This window comes from Cervus elaphus, chromosome 11 (genome assembly GCF_910594005.1).
Source record: "Cervus elaphus chromosome 11, mCerEla1.1, whole genome shotgun sequence".
In the NCBI taxonomy this organism is placed as follows: Eukaryota; Metazoa; Chordata; class Mammalia; order Artiodactyla; family Cervidae; genus Cervus; species Cervus elaphus.
In genome coordinates this window covers 35,051,752-35,076,984 of record NC_057825.1, presented here as the reverse complement: position 1 = coordinate 35,076,984, position 25,233 = coordinate 35,051,752, and the positions used below count along the sequence as shown (strand labels likewise).

Below are 25,233 nucleotides of genomic sequence, written 5' to 3'. Positions count from 1 at the left end.
TCACTCACTCACTTCTGTAACTATCCCAGTAACAGAGCCTAAAGACAGAGCCAGCCAGTCTTTGCTCAGGAACCACCTTGATCCCTGAAATAACTCTCTTGAAATCAGAAGGTCTTGGTGCTGAGTAGAAGAGATGACACTCCAGGCTCAGCCCCGGAGACGCCCTCAGGCAGGCAGTGACCAAGGGCAGAGGACAGGGAACAAGGCTCCCGACATATCTCCTTTTTCACTGTCCCCCAAAACAAACATGGGCAGAAATCCCACCTGCTCTGTCAGCCAGCACACCACTGGCCCACTCACCCCAGGGAAAAGTGAGATGGAAGAGATGTGGCGTCTGATGCCCAGACTATATCATCCAATTCTAGAAACAAGAGGTCGCCTAAAAAGACCAGTCTCCCAGTTTGGCTGTGCCAACTGGACTTTATGCCAGAAGGGAGCCTGCCCCGGCTGTGTTTTTGACCTCCTTGAGCCCCACTGAGTAGGAAACAAACAGTAACATGCTGTAACTTTCCATAAAATTATCTCATAGCGTTTCACAGCTCCTCTCCAGCCTGGAAGCCAGAGTCCCTCATGGGGCATGAAGAAGCCAGCTTGGGAGAAAGCTCCTGCTCAAAGGACCCCACGCCACTACCAGGAGGGGTCTCTGGGGGCTAAGGGTCAACTAGAGCTGCCGGGCTCAGCCTGGGTGATTCGGGAAAGAGGATGTACGCCTCCTCTCCTGTCACACCTGCCGCAGTCTCTACATCCACCACCCAGTCCCCCAGGACACTGGGAAGTTTTGTTTCTTGCATCCATTATTTCCTCTGCAGGGCAGGCGTAGACCATTCCAGGCAGAAGAGGACTATTCTTTGGGAAAGCTTGGCAACTGAATCCTACCAGTTCTGACCTTCATGGATTGAGAAGTCAGCTCATTACTTCACAGTTAAGAACACTTCCAAAACCAAGCATTGCTGGTTAGGCTGGGAGGGCATGGCTCAAATGACCAGAAATCGAGACCCTGGGCTTGACCCTTGGGGAGCCACAGGAGCCTTGTGTCAGGGGGTCAGTGGGCTCCATCCATCCCTTTGAAGCCAACTCCATTCCATTCCAGCCTAGCACCGACCTTAAGATTAGAGAGGAGGGCAGGGCCCCCCTCCCCTGCCTCCATTCTCCTTGCACCAAATCCTCTGGCTGATGGACAGAGGGAGCACTGTCAGCCATCCCCAAGGAGACCCTGTTCCAGGAGGAAAGGAGAACCATAGACATCTTCCTGGATGCTGCAACCTGCCTCATGGTGGGTCAGATCATGAAAGCAGGCCATCCCTAGGCTCCCTTTTCTGGGTGTCCAGCCCAGGTAGGTACAGCAGGGCCCAAGTAGGGGAGACTTGAGCCTTGTGACTGAGTGAGACATCAGATTCTGTAGCTCAAAGTTCAGGTGCTCCAGTGTGCTCATGGAGGCCAACTCAATGGCAAAAAAGGGGAAACTAAAATCCCTGGATGGGGAAGAGTTAAAAGCTCCTCTCCCCAGACAAGGGTGCTCAGCCTCTTCAAATAGCTAAATCCTATTTTGCTTGGTGCTGGTTTTCCCAATAAATCTAGGGCCCACGGTGATTTACCAAGAGCCTTGGTTATTGGCAACAGCAATCTCACTTACCCAGAGCAGTGCAGAGAACAAGCTGTAATTTAGAGCTGGATTTATTTTGTTTGTTCTACAGCAACAAACTCAGCAAATCATAAATTCCCTCTGAGATGAAGAGAGGAAATTGACAATATTTATGATCTCGAGAGGCGGAGAAGGGCCTGACCAGGCCTTTAATTTGTAACTGAAACTTCTCCTGGAGGCTCCAGCCAAGGACACAGCTGCTGTCCCAGCCCCAGGGAGCTGGGCTCAGGCCTGGGTGCGGGATGGGGAGGAGGGGTGGGTGAGCCAGGCGATGTTTCCAGCCGCACCATGGGGATGGATGCTCTGTGCATTCTGAGGCAGCTCATGGCTCTGTGCTCATCGGAACATATGGCAACAGAGCCAACAGTGGTTCTCAGATCACACGCTTCCTCATATCAAGGCAAGACTAGTTTGTGAGAGACTACAGGTCTGGACACGAGTCTATCATTTACTACATTCTCACATACCTGAGGTTTTGAACTTGCACTTCAGTCTGTGTACTAGATACACCAAATATGACCATCTAATCATCTAGCAAAGGAATGGATAACAGAAGGTCATATACACACTGCTATATTCAAAATGGATAACCAGCGACAAAATGGATAGCCACAGGGAACTCTACTCAATGTTATGTGCCAGCGTGGATGGGAGGGAGGTTTGAGGGAGAATGGATACATGTATGTGTATGGCTGAATCCCTTCACTGCTTACCTGAAACTACCACAACATTGTTAATCAGCTGTGCATGCATGCGTGCTAAGTCATTTTAGTCATGTCCGACTCTGTAGCCCGTCAGGCTCCTCTGTCCATGGATTCTCCAGGCAAGAATACTGGAGTGGGTTGCCATGCCCTCCTTCAGGGGATCTTCCCAACCCAGGGATCGAACCCGTGTCTCATGTCTCCTGCACTGGCAGGCAGGTTCTTTACCACTAGCACCACCTGGCAAGCCTGGTTAATCTGCTTGACTCAAAAAAAAAAAAAAATATATATATATATATATATATATATAAACAGTATAATGTCTGAAAAAAGAAAGAAATAGATGCACCAAAATTTCCACCTAACGTTCCAGAACCAAGATGTGATCCTGCAAAGCTCATAAGGGACAGAGGAGCTGCTGTCTTTCCTCATGTCTCTCCCTTGGCTTCCACCTTTTCATTCTTTTCATTCTGCCCCAATCTCCCAGTCCACTGTCACGCTCCACTCCTCACCTCAAATCACTGTAAAGGCAGTTCTCATTCATTCCACACTCAAAAAATCAAAGGGATCCCAACCTGACTCCTATATCAGACAGTCAAGGTGGTCACCTTTGTCCTTTCCAACAGGCTTGCCCTCCTATCTCTCCAGCATCCTGCCTGGTTCCAAAACCACATCCCCTACTACTATTTCTACAACTAAAAAAAAGTTAACAACCCTTCTAAATCCTTCTCAGTGATCCTCATCTGTTTTTCCATCAGTGCCCCAGTGGCTCATTTGCTTGGCACTGTGTGACCCAGGGTGAGTTATTTTCATCATGTACCACAAGGAGGAAGGACTAGGTTGTCTCCACTTCTACCAGATGGACTTGACATGGAAAAGCCTGCCAATAAAGAACCTGGGAGGCCCTGGGCTGCCCACCCATGCCCTGTGCAGCCTCAGGATATATTGGGTTGGCCAAAAAGGTAATTTGGGGTTTCCCATAAGACGTTACAGAAAATCCCAAATGAACTTTTTGGCCAGTTCAGTGTTTGGCCTGACAGCCAATCAATGCCTTTCACTGCTCTGCTGATTCCAAAGGAGGGAAAGTGGGAATGTCCATCCTAAGTTTAACAGAGGGGCCAAGGAGGGAGCCAGCCACCTAACAGAGCCCAGCAGGGGCTCAGAGTAGGCTCACCTAGACTCTCAACCATTGCATCCAGTGCCGTCGCCGCAGCCGCGTAAATTCCTGCATTCTTGGAGTTGAGGTTGTCTGCTACAGCGATAATGATGGAGAGCAGCATGGGCTGTAAGCTTTCTCTCAGGAGGGGGATCATCTTGGCGAGGGACTCCAGCGCCCACTGGTTCACCTTCTTGTTGGAATCCTGAAGCCTTGGGGTGAAAGCATCAAAGACCTATTGAGGGAACAGAAACCAAGAGCCCATGGGAACCCAGGCTGGGCAGGAGTCCTACAGCCCAACCAGCTGCCCTCTGCAGGGACTCTTCCTCCCTGATGGGGACCATCCAGCCTATGTCAGAGTATTTTTCAGTGATGAAGAGCTCACCTCTCAAAGGGGGAGGCGATAAGAGAGGAAGGACTGTATACTGAGTACTCACTGGGAACAAAGGGCATAGAGCATCTTGTTAGGTACTCTGCACTCACTCATGGAGTAATCTTAATGACCCATGAAGCACAGGTTCTCATCCTCAGTTTACCATTAAAAAACAAAACAAAAACTGAGGCTGAGAGAGGTTAAATGATTTGCCCAGATCACACAGCTGGTAAGAAATTTCAAGCTTGTGTCTTAACGACTCTGCTATGTGGCTTGAGTGTCAGCAGCCTCACTCCTGGAAGAAGCAGGCATCTGCCCTCATTTCCAGACTGTGAGACCTGTGCTTTCTCTGAACCCACCCATCCAGCCATCCTGGCCCAGGTACCTGGTCAACCACATGTTCTACCCCCAAACCTCATGTGCATAGCAGGATTGGGGGCAACCCTTAGCCATGGCAACCTCCATCTCCACCCTCCTCCCTATAAATCTGCTGGGAGGATGAAAAATGCCCAAGACGTCTCTGAGTGGTCCCAAGGTGCCCAACAGGAAGCAATGCCCTGTCCTCTTGGCCACTTCCAGATAATCTTATGTCATTACCATGGAAACTGGAAAGCAAGTGTTTGTCAGGCTCCCTTTACCCTGGAGGGTCTGGCACAATGTCCAACCCTCTCCCGAGTTTTCCAGATTGAAGTTGCACCTACTGGGGCGAGAGACAGGACAGGTGTGGGGTGGCACTCACCTGGACCAGGTTGGCAATGATGAGCTCTGGTTTGGCCCTACAGTGCTCAACAAGCCGCCCCACACCTTCCATCCGAGACTGGTACTCCTTGGCCTCCAGCAGCCGTGTCAGCTCCCGTAGCTGTTCCACCATCTCCAAGCCACCCCGTATGGAGGAGCGCAGCCCCACCAGCCGCGGGCCATTGGAGCTGAGCCTGCGTGGAACAAGCGTCTGACCTGGGCAGCCCCAGGGAATGAACATACATCTTGTCCCATGCACAGCCCCCAAAGACAGATGGGGCTGAAACCAGAGTTTCACCTGCAGCTTAGTCCACTTGAGCCTCCCCTCCACCCACTGCTTGGGGCCACAGGCCTTGGGAACTCTGGAAGTGCCTTTTCCTTAGGAGGGTGCCAATTGGGTGCCTAGGGTTCTGTCCCCTTATCAGTGGGCGGGGCTCTTTCTTCTTGTTTGTTTGTTTTTTTTTTTTCCTTCCCCTCTTTTCAGAAGGTAAGTTAGGAATGGGGTTAGGGTCCCTGGAGTGAGGGTGGAAATCCATAGAAGGACAACAGACACACTTTAATCTAAGAGTTGGGCTTCCCTCAACTCTTAGATTCCTCCAGGCTCCTTCCAGGAGCCTGCACCCTGACCCCTGGTCATCTAGGCTCTGCTCACATCCTCTGGGAAGAGGGAAATGTTAAGAAGCCCTGTTGTCTTAACATTTGTCTTAACATCACAGGCCCATCACATTCCCCTGGTCTGTTCCAGCCAACAGGAGAGCCTCTTCACACAGAACTCCTATCCCCCACCCCCAGTGCTCACCTGGGTCTCTGAGTTCTGCCCTACACCTGGGTCCCACCCAGTAGAGCCCAACATCATTCATTCTGACAGTCATCCCTATACCTTGCCTAACTGTGTGCCAAGAGCTCTGCTGGACACTGAGAGCAATGAGATGAGAGGCATGGTCTTTGCCCAAGGAGCTCATGGACCAAAGGGAGGTGAAGGATTGAAGGCCGGGGCAACCTGTCCACCTAGAGGACATGGGGGCAGAGGGGAAGAGAGACCTTCTGGCGGAAGGTCACGGTGGGGAGGGGGTCACATCTTATAGAATAAATAGGCATGTTCCAGGTGCAGATGACACTGCATAGGCAGAGGCACAGGAAAGAGAGAACTCGGAGGGCCGGGCACCTGAGGTCTGGCTGAGAGCAGGAACTTAATATAGAAGAGGTGGAGGGGGCTTCCCCTGGGGATCCAGCTAAGGAGTCCAGATGTTCTCCCACAGAAGGAGTTTAGTTTCAGGCGCAGGAGTGACAGTCAGATTCCTGTTGGGTTTCTAACTCTTCCTGATGCCCACTCTCTCATCCCTGGGCCTATTCCTTCTCACCTGCCTTGACTCTACCTCTGCCCCTAAATTAGTCCCAGGATGGCCACTCTGATGGCAAAAGGTGCTCTAAGTGGATGGAGAAACCCTGAGTTCACATGCAGCCTGACCCCATCCCCCTTAAACAGCAGCTACACGGCTGAGACTGCAGGAATCCATCTCTACCGGCAGATGCTCCGTAGCCCATGATTTGCCCTCCCCGAGATGTGGGTGGGGGAACCCTCCCCATAAACTCACCCATGAGTCCTGCCGAACAAGTAGGGCTCAGTTGCAGCCCAAATGCATACCCCTCCCCTCCCAGGGCCACTGCAGGCCCCAGGCCAAGCAGAATGTCATGGTCAGCAGTCTTGGAAGGGGAGCCCGAGGGAGACAAGAGCTACTGTACCCGTCCTGGCCAGGCAGTCCGTTCTCATACACCACCAGACTTCTCGACACCTTGCGGTCTTTGGCAGATGGAATTTCATTACCACCTTCTAGTCCCTTGAGAAATACACACACACACACACACACAACATGAGCTGAAAGGGGTGACCTTCTGGGGAACTGCCAAATGTTCCAGTCTAGACCGAAACGAGAGGAATAACCCCTTCCACCTAGGAGAGCTTGGGAGGGCCCTGGGGAGCCTTCCAGGGGTCAAGATCCCCACTTAGAAGATGAAGGCAAGAAAACCTAGGCAGGTACCAGGAACACAGGCAGTGAGAGGCAGAACCAGGTTTGAGCACCAGGAAGGAAATTCTACCCATCAGGCATCATGGATGAAATGAAAGCCTCTAGAGTGCATGACCCCTTCCCCTGACCCAAGTGAGGGTTGCAGGCTGCCAGGCTCAGCCCTGATCCCCACCCCAGACCAGCTCACACCTTGCCGGCTGCCAACTCACCTGCTGTTTAATAGCTGTCATGACCTTCTGTAAGTCATGGGACGGGAGGGACTGCTTCAGAAATGCATCAAACTTTGTGTTTGACATCAAGATATTCACCATCTTCCGGCCATAAAACCTGCCATCGGAGAGACAGCAGGATGAAACAACAGCCACAGGAATGCAATATAAATTTGCTTTACAGTTTTGCATAATTTTTCTAATTATAGTAAGAGAATTTTTAATACTTTTTCTAATCATGACAGTAATCCCAACTCAGAACAAACACTGACCATAATCCCATTACCAGGAGAAAACCACTAGTCAATTTTTATATTATTTTATTATAGTCATTTTTCTATGCATATATATTTTTAGTTGATATCAGAATGTATATACAATTTTTACCCAGCTTTTTAATGGCTAAATAATATTCTGTTGGATGGCTATACCAAAGTGTATCAACTTTTTTTCTAGCATGAGACATTTAGAAGTCTGAGAAAGGGTATGGTGGCGCAATCTAGGAGGGAGGAGTCAACTCTACCTGATAAATAGTGGTGGTAGTGGGGGACCTTGGGTTGGGACTCAAACGATGAGTGAATGTGTGCTCAGTTGCTCACTCAGTCATGTCCGACTCTTTGCAACCCCATGGACTGTAGCCTGCCAGGCTCCTCTGTCCATGGAATTTTCCAAGCAAGAATACTGGAGTAAGTTGCCATTTCCTACTCCAGGGGGTTTTCCCAACCTAGGGGTTGAACCCACATCTTCGGCATCTCCTGCATCGGTGGGCAGATTCTTTACCCCTGCGCCACCTGGGAAGCCATAAAAAATGAGTAGGAGTTCACAAATGGGGTGAGATTAAGAAGGAAGTGGAGAAGGGAGGACGCCACATAAGACAGTCTGATAGATCTGCAAGTGTGTGGTTGGAGAATAGCAGGCAGAGACTGGACCCAGGAAGAGAATAGGATAGAGAAGAAGGAAGGTAAGACCCAGTTTAGGGAGATGTGAAGGAACTGGACTTTAGCCTGCAGGTGATAGGAAGCTGAGGAATGATCAGATTTGCACTAAAATCAAAATGTCTCAGGACTTCCTTGGTGGTGCCGTGGAAAGGAACCCTCCTGCCAATGCAGGGGACAGGGGTTCAATCTCTGGTCTAGGAAGACCCCACAGGCCGAGGGAAACTAAGCCGGTGTACCACAACTACTGAGCGGGCGCTGGAGGGCCAGAGAGCTGCAACTGCTAAGCTTGTGTGCCTAGAGCCTGTGCTCCGCAACAAGAGAAGCCACTGCAGTGAGGAACCTGCACATCACAATGAAGAGGAAGCCTCACTCGTTGCAACTAGAGAAAGCCCATACAAGTAACGAAGACCCCAGCACAGGCAAAAATAAATACATAAACAATTTTTTTTAAATGTCTCAGGCAGCAGTGTGGAGGATGGATCTTCAGGGACCAGGCTGGGGTTCAGGAGACCTGTTAGGAGGCCACTATAATATCCAGGCAAGAGATGCTAAGGCCTAACATAGCCAGGAGGGTGGGGTTAAGTAAGGATGATCAGATTCAAGAGCTGCTAAAGAAGATGAAATTGAAGGGTCTGGCAGCTGATTGGAGGTGGAGCCTGAAGCATCCAGAATTATCATAGTCACTCAATCTAAAACTTCATTAATTGTAAAAATGCACCATTAATTTATTTCTGAAAGAAAAACAGAAAAAGAAGACACTGGCAATTTCCACTGCCTTCAGTGACATGGCCCCATGTGTGAAAGCCATCCATCCTTCTACATACTATCTCAGAAACAGAAGTAACGCTTCTTATGGGGACTGCCTTCCTTCCTTAGGTCAGGTAAAGTACTTGATGGTTACTTTGTAAGAAACTGTGGAATCTGGGTCTTTCCTTCAATGATGAATGTCTGTATTAATATCAAATTTATGCCCCAACACTCTATTTCCATGCCTTTTCTCATACACAATAACTCTTCATTTCAATGCCAAAACTAGTGTAATATTTCTAAAGACATTTTAAACAACGATTAAACTCAGCAATTCTCCACAGTGACTTCTTAAAATAAATATAAAAGGCTAACCAGCAAACAAAGTCTCATAATATAGTTCCTACAACACAAATAGTAATTCAAAGGTTTATATGATGAGCAACAAGGATAAAGTTTGCAATTGTGTAGATAGTAAAACTTAAGTCTTAATTGCTGCCTGACCAACAACAGCTGTGAGATGCCTAGGATTCTAAGATATTAAAATGTGGAGGGAAAATGAAGTATAACTTCCCCATTTTTAATCTTAGAAGACTCAGTAAATAATAGTGACTTTTAATACGAGAGGGAACACAGCCAGAGAAGCCACCTTCGGGAGAAGGCAGTGAATTCGTTTAGGGTGACAGTGGGACATCCCGGTGATGGGTCCTGGGGAGGCATCAGAGAAATGGACAGATGCTCAGAGAAGGAGCCGCCTGGAAGGAGACACAGCGGAGCATCAGAGTTTTGCTATGACTGGAGCCACGGGAAGTAATGGTGCCGCTCAAAGAAAGCTGCAAGGCGGGGATGAGGACTGAAGACAGTCCTGAAGCCATGGGCATCCGGGTGCGGCGGGAGGTGGGGAAGAAAGACACAGAGGAAGGACGAGAACCAGGGAGTGTGGTGCCATGGAAACCAGAAGCATAGGGTTCCAAGAAAGAAGATGAAGTGCACTCAATGCCATCCAGTGTGAGAGAGAGGTCGGTGAGGGGTTTAGATCTGGAGAGGTATTAGATCTTAACCGTCCCTTCCCCCACCCATGATGAAGAACAAACCAATCAAACCTATTCAATACTTCCCTGACAATATTCCTCCCTTCAGTAGATGGCCCTTTCACTCACCCCACAGTTCATCTGAAAACCTAAGTCTCATCTCTGATTCCTCTTTGAAACCCTCACCACCAACCTGCTATCAGCTCTGCCTTCAAAATACACCCCAATCAACCCCCTCCCCCTTCTGCAGCCTCCAACACGACTTGCCCAGATTCTGGGGTAGCCATCCATACAGCATCCCACCTGCATCCTGGCTCCTCTCCCCAACTATCAATCCTCCAGAGAAACTTTTTTTAAAAAATGCAAAAGACTAGCAAAGATATCAAAAAGCACCCAAATGCATTAGCAATCAGGGAGGGAGGAAAAGAAGCAGTAGTGAGCTAGCACTTCTATCCACTAGTTGGGTAAAAATGTGAAATCCAGAAATTGCAAGGTTGTGAGGATGTAGGCACCTCAGGGGCAGGGTAGGGAGGACCTCCCTGGTAGCTCAGACAGTAAAGAATCTGTCTGCAACGCAGGAGACCTGGGTTCAATCCTGGGTTAGGAAGATTCCCTGGAGAAGGGAAGGGCAACCCACTCCAGTATTCTTGCCTGGAGAATGGACCGAGGAGCCTGGAAGGCTGCAGTCCATGGGGTTGCAATCCTGAGGTGCAGTCCTGTGGGAGGGCATGGGGAGGGAGCATGCGTGCGGTGCTGCCTTCCCGGGTGCACTCTGGGACAGCCCATGTGAATGCACCGCCTGGGACACAACACAGAACACAGTGTGGAGCTGTAGCAGGAGTGGTGGGGGATCCAGACATAACACGTCATGATCTGAGAAGTATGATAAATTATCCCAACTCCAGCTTTTAAGGACTCTTACCAAATCCCCAACCCCTGACCATGAGGCCCTTCCCAGCCTGGCCTTGCCTCCTCCCCATCACTGCCCACCACTCCCCTCGTTCACTGTGCTCCACCAAGCTTTGCCTTCTCATCATTCAATACCCAACTTAGCCCATCCCAGGGGATGTACCACCTTCCTTTGCTGGGACTCTTGCACCCCAAATCCTCAAAGAGCTGGGCCTTACTAGCCAATCAGTTCTCAACTCAAATATCAATCTTTAGTGAGATCTCCCTCGACCCTCAACCTAAAGTAGTCCCTACCTTGTCCTCCCTTACGTTTTTGTTTTGCCCCTTATCTGTGTCTAAAAGTGTCATAATTATTTACTTGTTTATTATGCAACTAGGAGGTAGGATCCAAGACAACAGGGGTCTAACTTTTCCTGTTCACACCTGTGCTCATAGTAATGAACAGAATGCACATCACATATCTCCTAAACAAAATGAATGAATGGATAGCTTTATAGGGAATGGAGCTGGACCAGGACAGAAACTAGAGCAAGATTGCAATGGCTAGAGGGGAAGTGAAAGGTGAGGGATGGGAGGCAGATGGTAGGATTGCAATGGCTAGAGAGGGACTTAAAGGTGAGAGATGGGAGGTAGAAGGTAGTGACCATTCCCTGAGCGGTCCTGGCTCTGGCTGTGGTGGTGTGGAGAGGTGGGATGACAGCTGTAAGGAAATGACACAACTTTGTCCATCAACTGTCCCTCCCCGTGGCCCTGGGGAAGCTGAGCTGCATGGACAGGACCCTCAGGGGTGGCTGATGGCCTTGTCTGCTCTGGGCTGGCCAGGTCAGCCATCCCCCAGGCCCTGCATTACCTGGTGTCCTGGTTGGAGTCCTGGGCCAGTCTCACCAGGTTGTGCACCAGCATATCTGTGCTGTCTCTGGTGGCTGAGAGAAGCTTCTCGGCGCCTATCTGCTCCAGGACGACCGACAGGTGCTCGGCAGTGCATTTCCGGACTAAGGGGTTTCGGTGGCTGAAAGGAAACCCAGTCATGGACAAGGGCTCAGTCAAGGAATGGGGTTTGGGCAGGAGGGGCGTCCCCAGACTGCCACACATGGACCTACAGTTGTGCCTCCGTGTTTCATGCCACAGTGGGCTCCCAATTTTGTCCCTCCACGGCTCAGGGGAATCTTCAAGGAAGAGCAGTCCCTTCCTGACAGTGGAACTGAGGATGGACTAGGGGTGAACATGAAGTCACGTGACGTCCCCAGGCCCACCGCGTGCCCACCATCCCTGTGCCTTCCTGAGCTCATGTCCTGCCTTTGCCTAAATTCACTTCTCACCTTTCCTCTACCTAGGATACCCTACCTCTGCCTTCTGAGCTCCCGGACAAAACTAGTGCTTTCCTGGGGGGAAGAGCACTGTCCTTTGTCCCCTGGTAAATACTGGGGTACCTCATGGTTCCCAGGGAGCAGACAACAAGACTCCCTCTCAGTTGAATCCCCTGTGTCCCTCTGGCATGGTGACCCTTCAGCAGTTCGTGGGCATTTACTGCATGTTCATTGAGCTGAATTGAGACAGGAGGTGGGATAGGAGATTGATGGGTGATTTCTAGGGGAACCTGAAATCTTACAGGAGGAACCCATCGGGATGTCACCTCTTTCTTTTTCACTTCATTCAATGTGAATTCAATATGTCCACAGTCCATTGCATTAGGTGACACTGGCCCCTTCCTCCCCACTGGGGACCTTCCCAGTAGAACACAAAGGGAGGCTTCCCTACTCAATGTGGTCCAGGGACCAGCACATTAGCATACAAGTCAGAATGTGCACTTCAGCAATATGCTAGGGAATTCCAATGCACAGCCCTGTTCCAGGCTCCCATGGTTCTTCCTGACAAGAGTCTATTGGCTCAGTTTACTGTGAGCACACCCTCCCTGCCAGGCTCTGCACTGAACCAGGGTCTCCTCAACTCCACAAGCTACTTTTGTCATCATCTTGCAGGTGAGGAAGCACAGGCACGGGGAGGAATCCAGAAAAAAAGTACGATTGATTTCTCCCTAGTTAAAAACAGCCACTATCAGTACTCAGTCAATGTCAGGTAGAGACAGGCGTTTCCCCGTGAATCAATTCCTATACTCTTCCCAACAATTTTATTACTATCCCTGGTCTCCGTTTACAGATGAGGAAACAGAAGCTTGGGGGAAGTTTAGTAACAATCCAGGCTGTGAACTTCGGTAATGTGGTTCAGGAGTCTGTGGGCAAAAAGGCCTTCTGGCTGTGACAGCTCACCCTGGGTTCTACCCAGCAGGCCACCCAGCCTAACAGTCTGACTGGCTTATCGGGGCTGAGAGCTGTGTCACCCTGTGGGAGAAGGGGCTTGGGGGAATGCTTCTGGTTTTGCTGTTGGAGTTGGTTTTTATAAAAAGAAAGATCCAGCTGCAGAAGGGCTCCGACAGCAGCCTGTCCCCTCCTTCTCCCCAAAAGGCCAAGTGGGGCCAGCTGGAGCAGATTTTGTGCCTTGCTCTGCTCACGGCCCAGATTTCATCAGAAAGAAGCATCCCTCCCCTGGGTAGAGTGAGGCCCGGGCTAAAGGCTGCCTCTGCCACCCCATCTCCAGGGACAGTACCACGGCCACTTCGAGTTTCCCAGTGTTGAGCAGATAGTAGCACCCATCCCTTCCCAGCTGGGGCCTGGGACAACTACAGGCTGCCCTCATTATCCCCAGCCTGGCCCAGGCGGGAGAGAGGCCCACCGGGGAGCAGGGGTCTTTCTCTCCAGGGGAAATGCTTGAGGCACCTGCACCATCTCCCTGCTCTGCCCCTACCCAGCGCCTCTCCCCTTTGCCTGACCTCCCCAGGCTGCTCCCCCACCAGATCCCCACGTACTAGATGCCCACGGAGGTGAGGGCCACCAGGGAGCGGGTAGGGGTCACATGCTCCACCATGGCCCCCAGGGACCGGTTGGCCGCCCTTTGGATGAACCCGCTGGTGTTTGCCATCTTCTGGAGCAGGCAGCGGGTGATCTCCTCAGCCTCCTGGTCCATGTTCTTCTTCAAGGCCCGGAAGAGGTCTCCCAGGGTGCTAATGGCCAGGCGGGACACCTTGGAGCGGAGGTTGGTAACCTTGAAGAGAGATGGGCGGAGGACCTGCAGGACTGCTGGGCCCTGCCAAGGGCTCCAACACACTGGAAGGAGGAACCCTCCCACAGCCCCCACCCTCACCCAGGCCTAGGCCTCGCCAGACTGGAAATGGAAACCCTGCAGTAGCTCTGGGCAAAACAGTCTCATTTTTAAAAAAACACCATTACTTTTGTTATCATCATACTTATCAATCCTACTATTATCATTATCATCTGGAATTTGTACAATACTTAGTCTTGAAAGCACTTTTACAATTGATGTTTAATTTGATCTTCACAAGGCCCCCCAACGGGGCAGTCTACTCCCAAGGACAGGCGGCATTGCCTCCACTTGTGATAAGATACATCTTATTGCCCATCTGGGCCTGGCCTAGGCCAAGTCCTAGCCTCACAGGAGAAAGGATTTGGGAAATGTTACAGCTGCCTACAAGTTAGAGATCTAGCCCAGAACACTCCATCCCTCCTCAGGTATTCTAAGTACAGAGGACAAAGCAAGGCTGTGACAGATGGGCACATAGGATTCTGACTATTTCAATACCCAGAGATTAGAAATAAGGAAACTCCGGGCCTCAATTTTCCAATCTAAGAAATGGGTGTCTAGCTCCCACCTCAGTGGCTGAGAACAGAGAAATAAACAGGGATGCCCTGGGAGCCATGGGCCCCTCTGCAGCTGCTGTGTGACCAGCAGCAGCAGTAGCACCAGGGAAGGGGGACTGGCTGGGGGTCAAGCGGAGCACACAGGACAGAGGAGGCCTTACCTCCCCGGTCACGGCCAAGGACACATCATGTAGCCTCCCGGCGAGGACCTCCGAGTGACAGGCTGCCAGGCGCTGGATGCTCACCAGGCCCCTCTCCTTCATCTGCCTGAGAAGCAAGTCCAGGCCCTGTCATAGGTGCCTGGGGGAGGGCACTCTACACAGGGCGCCCACATTGCCACCACCCCCGCCACAGTGGGGAGGGATTTGATGGCATCAGCGGCAGTGTCCTGGTGTCACAGCCAGGCTGAAACGCCAACAGTCCAATACAGGCCATCTTACAGGGTCCGTGACCCAGCCCAACCCAGGATGGAGGCCCACTCCCACGACCCAGGCCTATGCCACCCACAGAGCCTGTGCCTGTAAAAGAAGGCTCTTGAACATGAGGACTGAAGGAGGCCTTCCCGCAAATGGGACCTCAAGTCATCACTTTGCTCAGGACTAAGACTGGTGGCGCTAATGGTAAAGAACCTGCCTGCCAATGCAGGAGACATAAGAGATCCGAGTTCGATCCCTGGGTTGGGAAGGTCCCTTGGAGAAGGGCATGGCAACCCACTCCAGTATTCTTGCCTGGAGAATCCCATGAACAGAGGAGCCTGGGGGGCTACAGCCCACCCACTCCAGTATTCTTGCCTGGAGAATCCCATGAACAGAGGAGCCTGGGGGGCTACAGCCCATAGGGTCGCACAGAGTCAGACACGACTGAAGCGACTTAGCACACAGCACACAAGACTGTGTGGAGGAGGGACACCGGAGCGGAAGGAACTTAACTTAGAGAAAGGAAGGACTCTGACCTTCCTCAAGTCCCCATGGAAGCATTGCAGAGTCAGATTGTACTTCCTAGGCCCGGCTCTGGGGCGCACAGGACTGTTGGCAGTCCGGGACAGATATTGCCGGTGGGACTCACGCACTCCGCCTCCCCCACCCCTCCCCCACCCCCTTCCCCTCCCCCTCCCCCACCCCCCTTCCCCTCCCCCTCCCCCTCCGCGGGACCAGTTCTGCAGTGGGGGAGGGGCGCGGGGCAGGCGCTCCTCTGCGGCCCCACCCCTACCAGGTCACAGCACACACGGGCTGTTTCCTCACCAGTCACTGCTCTCCAGGCACTGCAGGGCATCCACCAGCCCCAGCTCAGGGTTCGAGAAAGGCCTCAACTCCCTGAAGGCTCGAAGATCCGTCTCCTCCTCCTCTTCTTCCCACTCAGGAGACCCCAACGTGAGCACCGCGGGTAAGGACTGAGCTGTAAGAAAAGGAGAGGAGCGGGGGGTTTCACCCAGAAGACCTGAGGCCTCCACAGGACGGCACTGAACCCACCTTGCTGAGGAAGGGAAGACGGAGTGGGGGGGTCTGCAGGGTGAATGGACTCGTGAGGCCTAGAAGCCAGGGCCTGGGCTGCACTCCCTGGGGAACCATGGAGACCACCTAACTCCTACCTCTCATTGACCGTTTTTATCCCTACCATTGCTAACCTGATTATGATAAATAAACTGGCCTGTGAGAGGTTGCCTGATGTCACGTGACCAAGCCCACCCAGCTGGTGATTCCTCCCCAATCCTGCCCTGTCTGTGACCGGAGGTGAGGCCAGCAAGTCTATCAAGGAATGACTCCCTGGCTCTAACCTTGTCCCCACCCAGGAGCCTGTGTTACGACTTCTCCTCCTCCTCCTTCTCCTCAATTCTCCATCCTCTGGTAAAGCCGGGGTCCCCCGGACAGTCCCTCAGCTCCTTCATTAGCAGAGCCAGGACTGGAATCCAGATCTCTCACTTCCCGCCTCGTTCTCTGCAGAGGTTCATCTTTACATGACTTTCACAATGCCATACCCAGGAGGTCCAAGGCAAGAATGAGCTGAGGGGTATTACTCTCCTTAAAGCCAAGACACAAAGACCTCATTCATTCTTGGATTCTCTTCTCAGCTTTGCCAATGGATCAAGAGTCATCAGCCAAAGTCTAAATCCCTATGGGCCACCATCACCTCGAGTGACCTTGGGTGCTCTTGGGTGACTTTGAGTCTCTGGGTCTCAGTCTGTTGTCTATAAAATAAGTAGCTTAGATTAGAAAGATCAATGTTTCCCAAGTACCAACCATTCAGTTACCACTTCCATGGGTTGTTTTTTTTTTTTTTTTTTGCCACATCCCTTAAGTGCTTGTACCCTTATTTATGTGGTATTTTTCTTCAACTCACTTTTCAAACCCTAAATAAGTTTATTTAAGGGAAATTTATATCACTACCATAATTGGTAAATGATTATTTGTCATAGTGTGTGATAAATATTTACAGTCAAAGTAAAAGAATATTGTAAACTCTCACTACAAAGTGGCAGTCAGCTTCTGATGTTTCTAGCCAGGAGGAAGATCTCTTTGTTTAAAAAGGAGACTCAAAAGTCTTAGTAAGGTGTTAAAAATTAGCACCAGATTAAGACTTTCTACTTGATGGTGTCAAAAGAATAGAAAGAGAATGAAATAGAAAGGTGAGCCAGTATTATTTCTAGCACCCAAATGATGCTCTATTCTCCCACCGATGTTTTACAATATCCTACACTTAAAGAAACTCTGAACCAAGTTGGTGGTTTTCAAATGTCCTTTTGTAGCAAAATCTTTTCAAATGAAATCCCACATGGAGCCCTAATATGCCAAAAGGGGAAGCAAAATAGACCCTCCTTTGGTGGAATGGGGACAGGGCCTCCCCTCCACCTTCCTGAGTGTCCCACAGAACCTTCAGGTCCTTGCATCCCAGTCTGTAACCAGCCCTGTCCTACCCTGACATTTTATGAGGCAACAGGCAGGAACCCAAGATTTTCCCAGAACCCTTTTCTCCTCTTCCGGGTGTTTCCAGATATTTCCACAGAGGCTGTTATCAGCATCTGTGATCCTGGTGCTCTGGTGGGTCCTCTAGGACATGTCACACAGGTTGGACACACCTGTCTAGCCATCCACAATTCCCGTTACAACAGCCTGAGTCCCCAGGCGGCCCATAGACACTCTACTGTTCCTCTCTCTGGCAACCGCAGGCTGCCCCCTGCTCTCACAAGGGCAGCAGAAGCAGAGCAGCAGAGGTCACCCTTGCCATGCCCCTAAGCATCCAAGACAGCATGCCAAGAGACGGATATGTGCCCCCCACCAGTTGGTCTGGGCCCCACCTGACGCATGGCGGGCCAAGCTGGGCTCCTGCTTGCTGATGGGGATGCTGGGCAATGAGGCCCGGCTGGCCCGCTTCCTCAGGGTGATGCCGAGGTTGTTCCTGCGGGGGCTGCTCAGCCCGGTGGGCACAGACACGGTCCCGCTGCCCCGGAGGGGAAGGAGGCCTGTGGAGGCAGAGAAAGTCTTTGGACAGAGCTGGTCCTGCCTGGCCCCAGACCCCCCCTTTGGAAATGGGCTCATCGGTGAACTACGTGAGAGCAAAGGTGACTCCCTGTCCAGTCTCAGGGTGGAGACTGTGTGGATGGGAAGTGTGGAAATGTTCTCTTTTTGGCCCAGGTGTTGGTGAAGAAGTGTCCCCAGCCTGAAGGCACCTTCCCCAAACACCCAGTACCTTCCTTCATCAAGGTCCTCCGGGAGCCCAGGCTCTGGGAAGTGAGCTCTCTGTCCCTCTCTGGCTCCTTTGCCCTGCGGAATAACTCCATCTCCTTCATCTGCTTCAGCCTCATCTTCTCCTGGGCAGACCTGGCAATGGTGACCTGAATCTGGCACAAGGTCAGAGTAAACTCCGTCACCTTGTGGACCCAATTGTGCTTTCTATACCTTCTTCATTCAGTCAGTCATCAGGAACATGAGTGGCTCCTGGGTGCCAATGGCTGTTCTGAAAATGATCAAAAACTCAGAGGCCTTGCTCCCAAAGAAGTATGAGGAGTGGTGAGATGGAAGCAAACAGACCAGCCTCTAATGTCAGGCAACCATGCACGGGAAGGAAAGTAAGGGGCACACGGTGATGGGGTTTGTTTCAGGTAGGGAGATCTCAAGGCAGTGAAATTGAAGCAGAGACAGAAACAAAGTGAGGAGCAGACCCTGAGTCTAGGGGCTGCTGGGTGTGGCTGTGAGCCCCGAGGAGGACACTGGTCGGGGTGCCCAGAGTCAGAGGCAAGGCAGGACACAGGTCGGGAGTGGTGGGGTTGAGGCAGGAGCCACAGCACACTAGGCCTGGTGGTCCATTTGGGGACTTGGGCTTCTCCTCTGGAGGACACAGCAAGTCACTGGAGGTTCTGAACAAAAGAGTGACATGATCTGATTCCCTCTTTTTTTTTCCTTTTTCTTTTTTTGGCTGGGTGGGGGGATTCTCTAAGTATTGTTCTTTATAACTTTTTATTTTGACATAATTAAAGATTCACAAGAAGTTGCAAAAATAGAACCAAGAATTTCCATGTGGCAGGACTTGGACTAGGATAACCAGAAAAATGATAGAATGACCAGATCTGGACAAGTTCAAAAGTAGAGCCCACAGCTTTGGCTGATATATGAGGTGTGGGATAAGAGAGACAGGAGGTGGGATGGGCCTGCGATTTGGGGTCAGAGCAGCTGGAAGCCTGGAGTTGCCTTTTACTGCCATTCACAGACACAGGACACTGGGAAAAGGAAGTTTTGGGGTGGGGTGGGTGAGAATTCAACAGTTAAAATCTTGGATAAGGTAAGTTGGAAATATAACTAAAGACCTAGATGCAGATGTTGAGTATCAGTGCTATATAAATGCAGTCATATAATTTAACAACTCCAGTTCAGGGGAAGGTCTGGGCTGGAGAGGGAGATTTGGGAGCCCTCTGCATAGAGGTGGTACCTAATGCCTTAGGTCAGGTATGAAGTTACAGCAGTCAGTGTAAATAGATAAGATGCTAGAGGTGTGAGTTCTGAGAGTGCCATCACATAGAGGTCAGGAAGACAGGGAGGGGTCAGCAAAGAAGCACCAGGAAGGGTGTAACTGATGTAGTCAGAGAAGAAAGAAAGAAGCAGCCCTCATTTCCATTCCTTGGTGGGGAATTCAAGAAGGATGAGCCACAAAAGCTGGCAATCGGTCAAGTTGAAAGAGCACTGAGACTGCTGCACATGGGACGGTGGATCCACCAGTGCCTCAATGGGGGCAATTTCAGTGGGGCTGCGGGAACTAAACCTACTGGCCCACACTCAGGAGAGGACTGGTAAAGAGACAAGGCAGAATTTTTGCTTTGGTTTGGCTTTCTTAAGATGAGAGAGAGCTAAGATGCTGGTGGAGATGATCCAGTTTCCAGGAAATTATTGTTGATGCAGGAGAAGGACAAGTGCTGGAGTTGGGATGTCAGATGGATTGAGCTAGAACATTAGCAGAAGGAAGTGAGCAAATGGGCTGCTTGAGGTTGAGATGATGGCGGGGTATGAGATGTTATTTGCAGTGCCAAGGTCTACGGTATGACCATGGGAGTGAGTGGCTAAGGTGGGTAGAGGATGAGATCATTTCATGGCCCTGAGTTATTCCTCCTTTGTCCCATGGTCTGTCACCATGGCTGGAGAGGGAGGATGTGGTACCTGGACCTTATCAGCATCACTGGATCCCATAGCACACAGTAGGCTTTCAAGATATGTTTATTGAACTCTTACATCTCTGTTTCAAAGGATGACCATAACAGTGACTCTGCATGTATGTACCCACGCATCCAGATAATCAACAATGGTGTGATCACTCACCTGGAGCCAGACATCCTGGAATGTGCAGTCAAGTGGGCCTTAGGAAGCATCACTACGAACAAAGCTAGTAGAGGTGATGGAATTCCAGTTGAGCTATTTCAAATCCTAAAAGATGATGCTGTGAAAGTGATGCACTCAATATGTCAGCAAATTTGGAAAACTCAGCAGTGGCCACAGGACTGGAAAAGGTCAGTTTTCATTCCAATCCCAAAGAAAGGCAATGCCAAAGAATGCTCAAACTACCACACAAGTACACTCATCTCACATGCTAGCACAGCAATGCTCAAAATTCTCCAAGCCAGGCTTCAACAGTACATGAATCTTGAACTTGCAGATGTTCAAGCTGGTTTTAGAAAAGGCGGAGGAACCAGAGATCAAATTGCCAACATCCGCTGGATCATCAAAAAAGCAAGAGAGTTCCAGAAAAACATCTATTTCTGCTTTATTGACTATGCCAAAGCCTTTGACTGTGTGGATCACAACAAACTGTGGAAAATTCTGAAGAGGTGGGAATACCAGACCACCTGACCTGCCTCTTGAGAAACCTGTATGCAGGTCAGGAAGCAACAGTTAGAACTGGACATGGAACAACAGACTGGTTCCAAATAGGAAAAGGGGTATGTCAAGACTGTATATAGTCACCTTGTTTATTTAACTTATATGCAGAGTACATCATGAGAAACGCTGGGCTGGATGAAACACAAGCTGGAATCAAGATTGCTGGGAGAAATATCAATAACCTCAGATAAGCAGATGACACTACCCTTATGGCAGAAAGTGAAGAAGAACTAAAGAGCCTCTTGATGAAAGTGAAAGAGGAGAGTGAAAAACTTGGCTTAAAGCTCAACATTCAGAAAACTAAGATCATGGCATCCAGTCCCATCACTTCATGGCAAATAGATGGAGAAACAGTGGAAACAGTAGCTGACTTTATTTTTCTGGGCTCCAAAATCACTGCAGATGGTGATTGCAGCCATGAAATTAAAAGACGCTTACTCCTTGGAAGGAAAGTTATGACCAACCTAGACAGTATATTAAAAAGCAGAGACATTACTTTGTCAACAAACAAAGGTCTATCTAGTCAAGACTGTAGTTTTTCCAGTGGTCATGTATGGATGTGAGACTTGGACTATAAAGAAAGCTAAGCACCAAAGAATTGATGCTTTATAACTATGGTGTTGGAGAAGACTCTTGAGAGTCCCTTGGACTACATGGAGATCCAACCAGTCATCCTAAAGAAGATCAGTCCTGGGTGTTCATTGCAAGGACTGATGTTGAAGCTGAAACTCCAACACTTTGGCCACCTGATGTGAAGAGCTGACTCATTGGAAAAGACCCTGATGCTGGGAGGGATTGGGGGCAGGAGGAGAAGGGGACAACAGAGGATGAGATGGTTGGATGGCATCACCGACTCAATGGACATGAGTTTGGGTAAACTCCGGGAGTTGGTAATGGACAGGGAGGCCTGGCGTGCTGTGGTTCACGGGGTCGCAAAGAGTCAGACACGACTGAGTGACTGAACTGAACTGAACGCATGCATCCTGTCGTGTCCGACTCTTTGTGACCCTATGGACTGTAGCCCACCAGGCTCCTCTGTCCACAGGACTCTCCAGGCAAGAATACTGGAGCGGGTTGCCATTTCCTTCTTCAGGGGATCTTCCAGACCCAGGGATCAAACCAGGGTCTCCTGCAACTCCTGCCTTGGCAGATGGATTATTTTACCACTGAGCCATGTGGGAAGCCCAGTGACTCTCCAAGTTTCACTAAAATCATCCAGACTAGGATCTAGAATCCCAGGGACGGCAGAGCCTGGTGGGCTGCCATCTATGGGGTCGCACAGAGTCGGACACAACTGAAGTGACTTAGCAGCAGGATCTGTATGAATCATCTGGATCAAGGTCACCTTAGAAGTACAAGGTATTTGTCAGCCTGTGAAACACAGCCTTTGGCTGATCTGCCTCTGAGTCAGCTGCCTCTAGGTTGCTATCTTGGGTGCTGGTTCAAATTACTTGGTTTGGTTCACCTAAGCCCTTCTGCCATCTCCCCCACATCCTGCTTCCTTCTGAACCACGTGTGACCCCCTTCTGTCCTTGCCTCCTCCCTCAGCCCCACCCCTCATCCCCCTGCTGTACTCTCCCCTTCACCTAGGCCCCCCACCTCTATCCTTCTCCTCCTTTCTTTCCTCTCTTTTTTTCCATAGCCTTCACCCCAAACCCATCTACAGGTTCCATCCTTAAGGACTAGAGCAGCTGCCTCAGGATTCTTCCTTGCTTTCCTCAAGCCGGTCCCACACTTATTTATTTCAGAAACATGTGTGTCTTCAGCCAGTGTTCTACTCTCACGCCAGCTTCCTCCTCCCCTCGCTTTCCAGGTACCTTGGTTCCACTCCCCTTCTGGTCCTCCTCTTTTAACAAGGGGTGAGCTTCTTTGGCATGGCTGAAGGAGAAGGATGTCAGCATCGGAGCAGACTGAGATAAAGGCAGGGCAGGCTTCTCAGGAGCAGCAGACCTGTCTCTGACAGGTGGGATCAAAGGTCTTGGCTCTGAGGAATGGAGAACAAGAATAGAACTGAGGACACCCAGCACCTGAGAGCAGCAGCCATTGGGATTAAGGCTCTACAGCCCTGTGGTTGGTGTAACATTTAACTGTCTAAGCCCTCCACTCTCAGTTCTTCTGCCCTATGCTTCCTTAAAAGGGCAAGGCACAGGTTACATTCACTCTACAGAGCAGCACTTGCAGGTATAGAACAGGCTGCCTGAGGACCAACACCCTCCTCCTTTCATGCATCCGTCCATGCATCCGTCTATCAACAATTATTGCACACTTTATTCTAAGACTGGGGTGGGGTGGGGTGGAGAGGAGGGTGGGCAGGAAATAGGGGCAGACCTGTTATCTAAGAGGTTTGAGATATTTTCTGAGAATGTAAGTCTGTCTTAACTGGGAGGCAAGTACTTCAGAAAGAGGAAAAACAAAATGAGCCCATTGATCATTATATACTACCATGCTCCTATCTGAGGCTATAATATAGCAGGAAAGAGCCAGAGAACTAATACCAGCCTAATGCTCTCATTTTACAGATGGGAAAGCTGAGACTCAGTAACCTTCAGATGCTCTTATGATTAATAAGATTCAAATTAATTTCCAAATGACATCAAATCCATAGTATTTCTTTGTCATTCCATATTTTCCCAATTAACAGACTTAAGAACATGTTTCTTGTTTTAGGGACAGTGTGGGGGTAGATCCATTAGTTTTCCTTTAATGAAAGAAACGTTAACCAGGTTCTCCTGCTCACAAAGTTCGGAGTTCACTGTCCTTGAGTGAGCTTGCAAATCAGGGCTCCTCCAGGACGGAGGGCCACCACCTGGGGCTGCCTGAGGCTGGAAAGGGTGTCTTGAATCTGGGGATCTGGCAGGGCTCCTGGGTCCCCCCAGATCTCTGCCCGGCCCCTGCCTTCTACCAACGATCCCTCCTGGGAGAAGGCTCCAGAACCAATGGGCAAAGCCTCTGTCTGCTGGAAAGTAAGACAGGGCCGAGGGCACAGGTGTCCAGGTGCCAGCTAACCAGGGCAAGGACTGGGGGAAAGCCCTCAGCTTCAGACACTACCACATGAGCCCCGACAATATGCCAAATATGGTGCCCACATTGGGCACCGTTGTCCCCTGCCGACAGCTGGAAGGTCAGAGAGCTTCTTGAGGACTCTGCCAGTTTGTACCCCCCTTTTGCCTATGCCTCTGAGAGACACCCTGGGAAGCCTTGTCCAAGCAGCCTGGCCCCTGCCCCCAAGGACCTGGTTCTCAAGCAACAACCTGGTGGGGCAGACAAGGGAGTAGCTCTAGGCTGGCGTCTCCTGGCCCAAAACCCCCGTCCAGTGCTCTCAGGAAGCTCTTAAGGGACACTGGGTGCCCGTGTGTGTCACACTGGACTGCCCCAGCTCACCCTGCTGCAGCCCAGCCAGAGAGGGGAGACTGGCTGCAACAGAGGTTTCTATGCCAGGCCTGCCTTTCGGGCCCAGCTGGGCATCCTGACCCTGGGGCCTCATGGGCAGCAGCCTCCCCCTGACCAACTGACCCGCTGCTGAGCTGATTACAGAGTGACCTGCCCGGAAGCTGGGCAACAGTCCACCCGCTCCTGCCAGTCAGCACAGCAGCTGCCGCCAACCCCCTAGGCCTGCAGCCCAGGGTACTCTGCCCATGTCCCCTCACTCGACCTTCCATCCTCCCCACGAATTAGGTCATAGGCTGGAGAGCCTCTCTGAGCCTCAACCACCTGCCTCACTGCCAGCCCAGCTGGTTCTCTTCCCTGACGCTGAAACCTCCTGGGATCGGCTGACCAAGGGATTCATGGGATGCAGTTTAATTTCTCACTCTGTCTGGACAGGAATCCTCTATTCGCTTAGACCCATGCGTCTCCTGCATTGGCAGGCAGGTTCTTTACCACTAGCACCACCTGGGAAGCCCGGGGCAGCCATAGGATGGGACAAAACCCCACCTTTGGAGCCATGAGGACCTGCGTGCTTTCTGTGCACTGAGCCTAAGAAGAAGGTCCAGCGTGGTGAACCTCAGTGCACCCCTTCCTCTATCAGATGGGACAGCACCGTCTCTCTCAGCTGGGTGATCATGAAGCAACCTACGCTGGTGGAGGGTAGCACAGAGCAGGGACCACCCTCCCTGGCACCAGGCGACTTCTGCTTCCCCCTCCAAGAAATGAGGGCAGTGAGTCTAAGAGCACCCAGATCTCCTCTAGCCCTAATTCTGATCCCATGATCCAACCCAGGAACCAGAGAGTCAAATAACAAATGGAAGGGTGCAAGGCATGTACGTACCCAGAGATCTGGGGGTCTTCTCCTGAGGCCCATGCTCCTGGACCAATCTTAAAAGAATGGGGGAGAAAAAAGCACCATGAGAGACAGCAAGCAAGAGCTCCTGCTGCACTAGCTAGCAAGCAAGAGCTAGCTCCTAGGCTAGCTCCAGGATGGGGTGACAGATAAGAAGGGGATAAGACAGAGGGGGCCGTGGGTGCCCCTGTAAAGAGGCTCTTGGCCAGGTGTTCAAGGCAGCAGGAGATGCAGCTCCTTCTGGACTTGAGGGCAGGCTGACCAGCAAGCTTGGTCCAGACAAAACTCAGAGCCCTGTTTTCTGACTGCATAGACCACTGATTCCCCAGGAAGCCAGCCTCCATGAGTAAACCGCTCAGTCCAACAGGAAGCCCTGCCCCTGCTGTGTGCACAGGAGATGGGGGTGAATCT

At 50.9% G+C, this 25,233-nt stretch overlaps 1 protein-coding gene across 1 annotated transcript in view; it reads right to left on the bottom strand.

Moving 5' to 3' along the window:
* TOGARAM2 (TOG array regulator of axonemal microtubules 2) overlaps positions 1–25,233 on the bottom strand; it is a 55,904-nt gene that overhangs the window by 8,900 nt on the left and 21,771 nt on the right. The window contains exons 7-18 of the mRNA XM_043916542.1: positions 24,811–24,857; positions 22,361–22,527; positions 17,869–18,019; positions 17,477–17,641; positions 15,426–15,579; positions 14,346–14,451; positions 13,335–13,570; positions 11,322–11,480; positions 6,847–6,964; positions 6,354–6,448; positions 4,612–4,804; positions 3,518–3,734 (exon numbers count right to left, since the gene is read on the bottom strand). Coding sequence (XP_043772477.1) covers positions 3,518–3,734; positions 4,612–4,804; positions 6,354–6,448; positions 6,847–6,964; positions 11,322–11,480; positions 13,335–13,570; positions 14,346–14,451; positions 15,426–15,579; positions 17,477–17,641; positions 17,869–18,019; positions 22,361–22,527; positions 24,811–24,857 — 1,808 coding nt within the window. The remainder of the gene's footprint in view (positions 1–3,517; positions 3,735–4,611; positions 4,805–6,353; positions 6,449–6,846; positions 6,965–11,321; positions 11,481–13,334; positions 13,571–14,345; positions 14,452–15,425; positions 15,580–17,476; positions 17,642–17,868; positions 18,020–22,360; positions 22,528–24,810; positions 24,858–25,233) is intronic.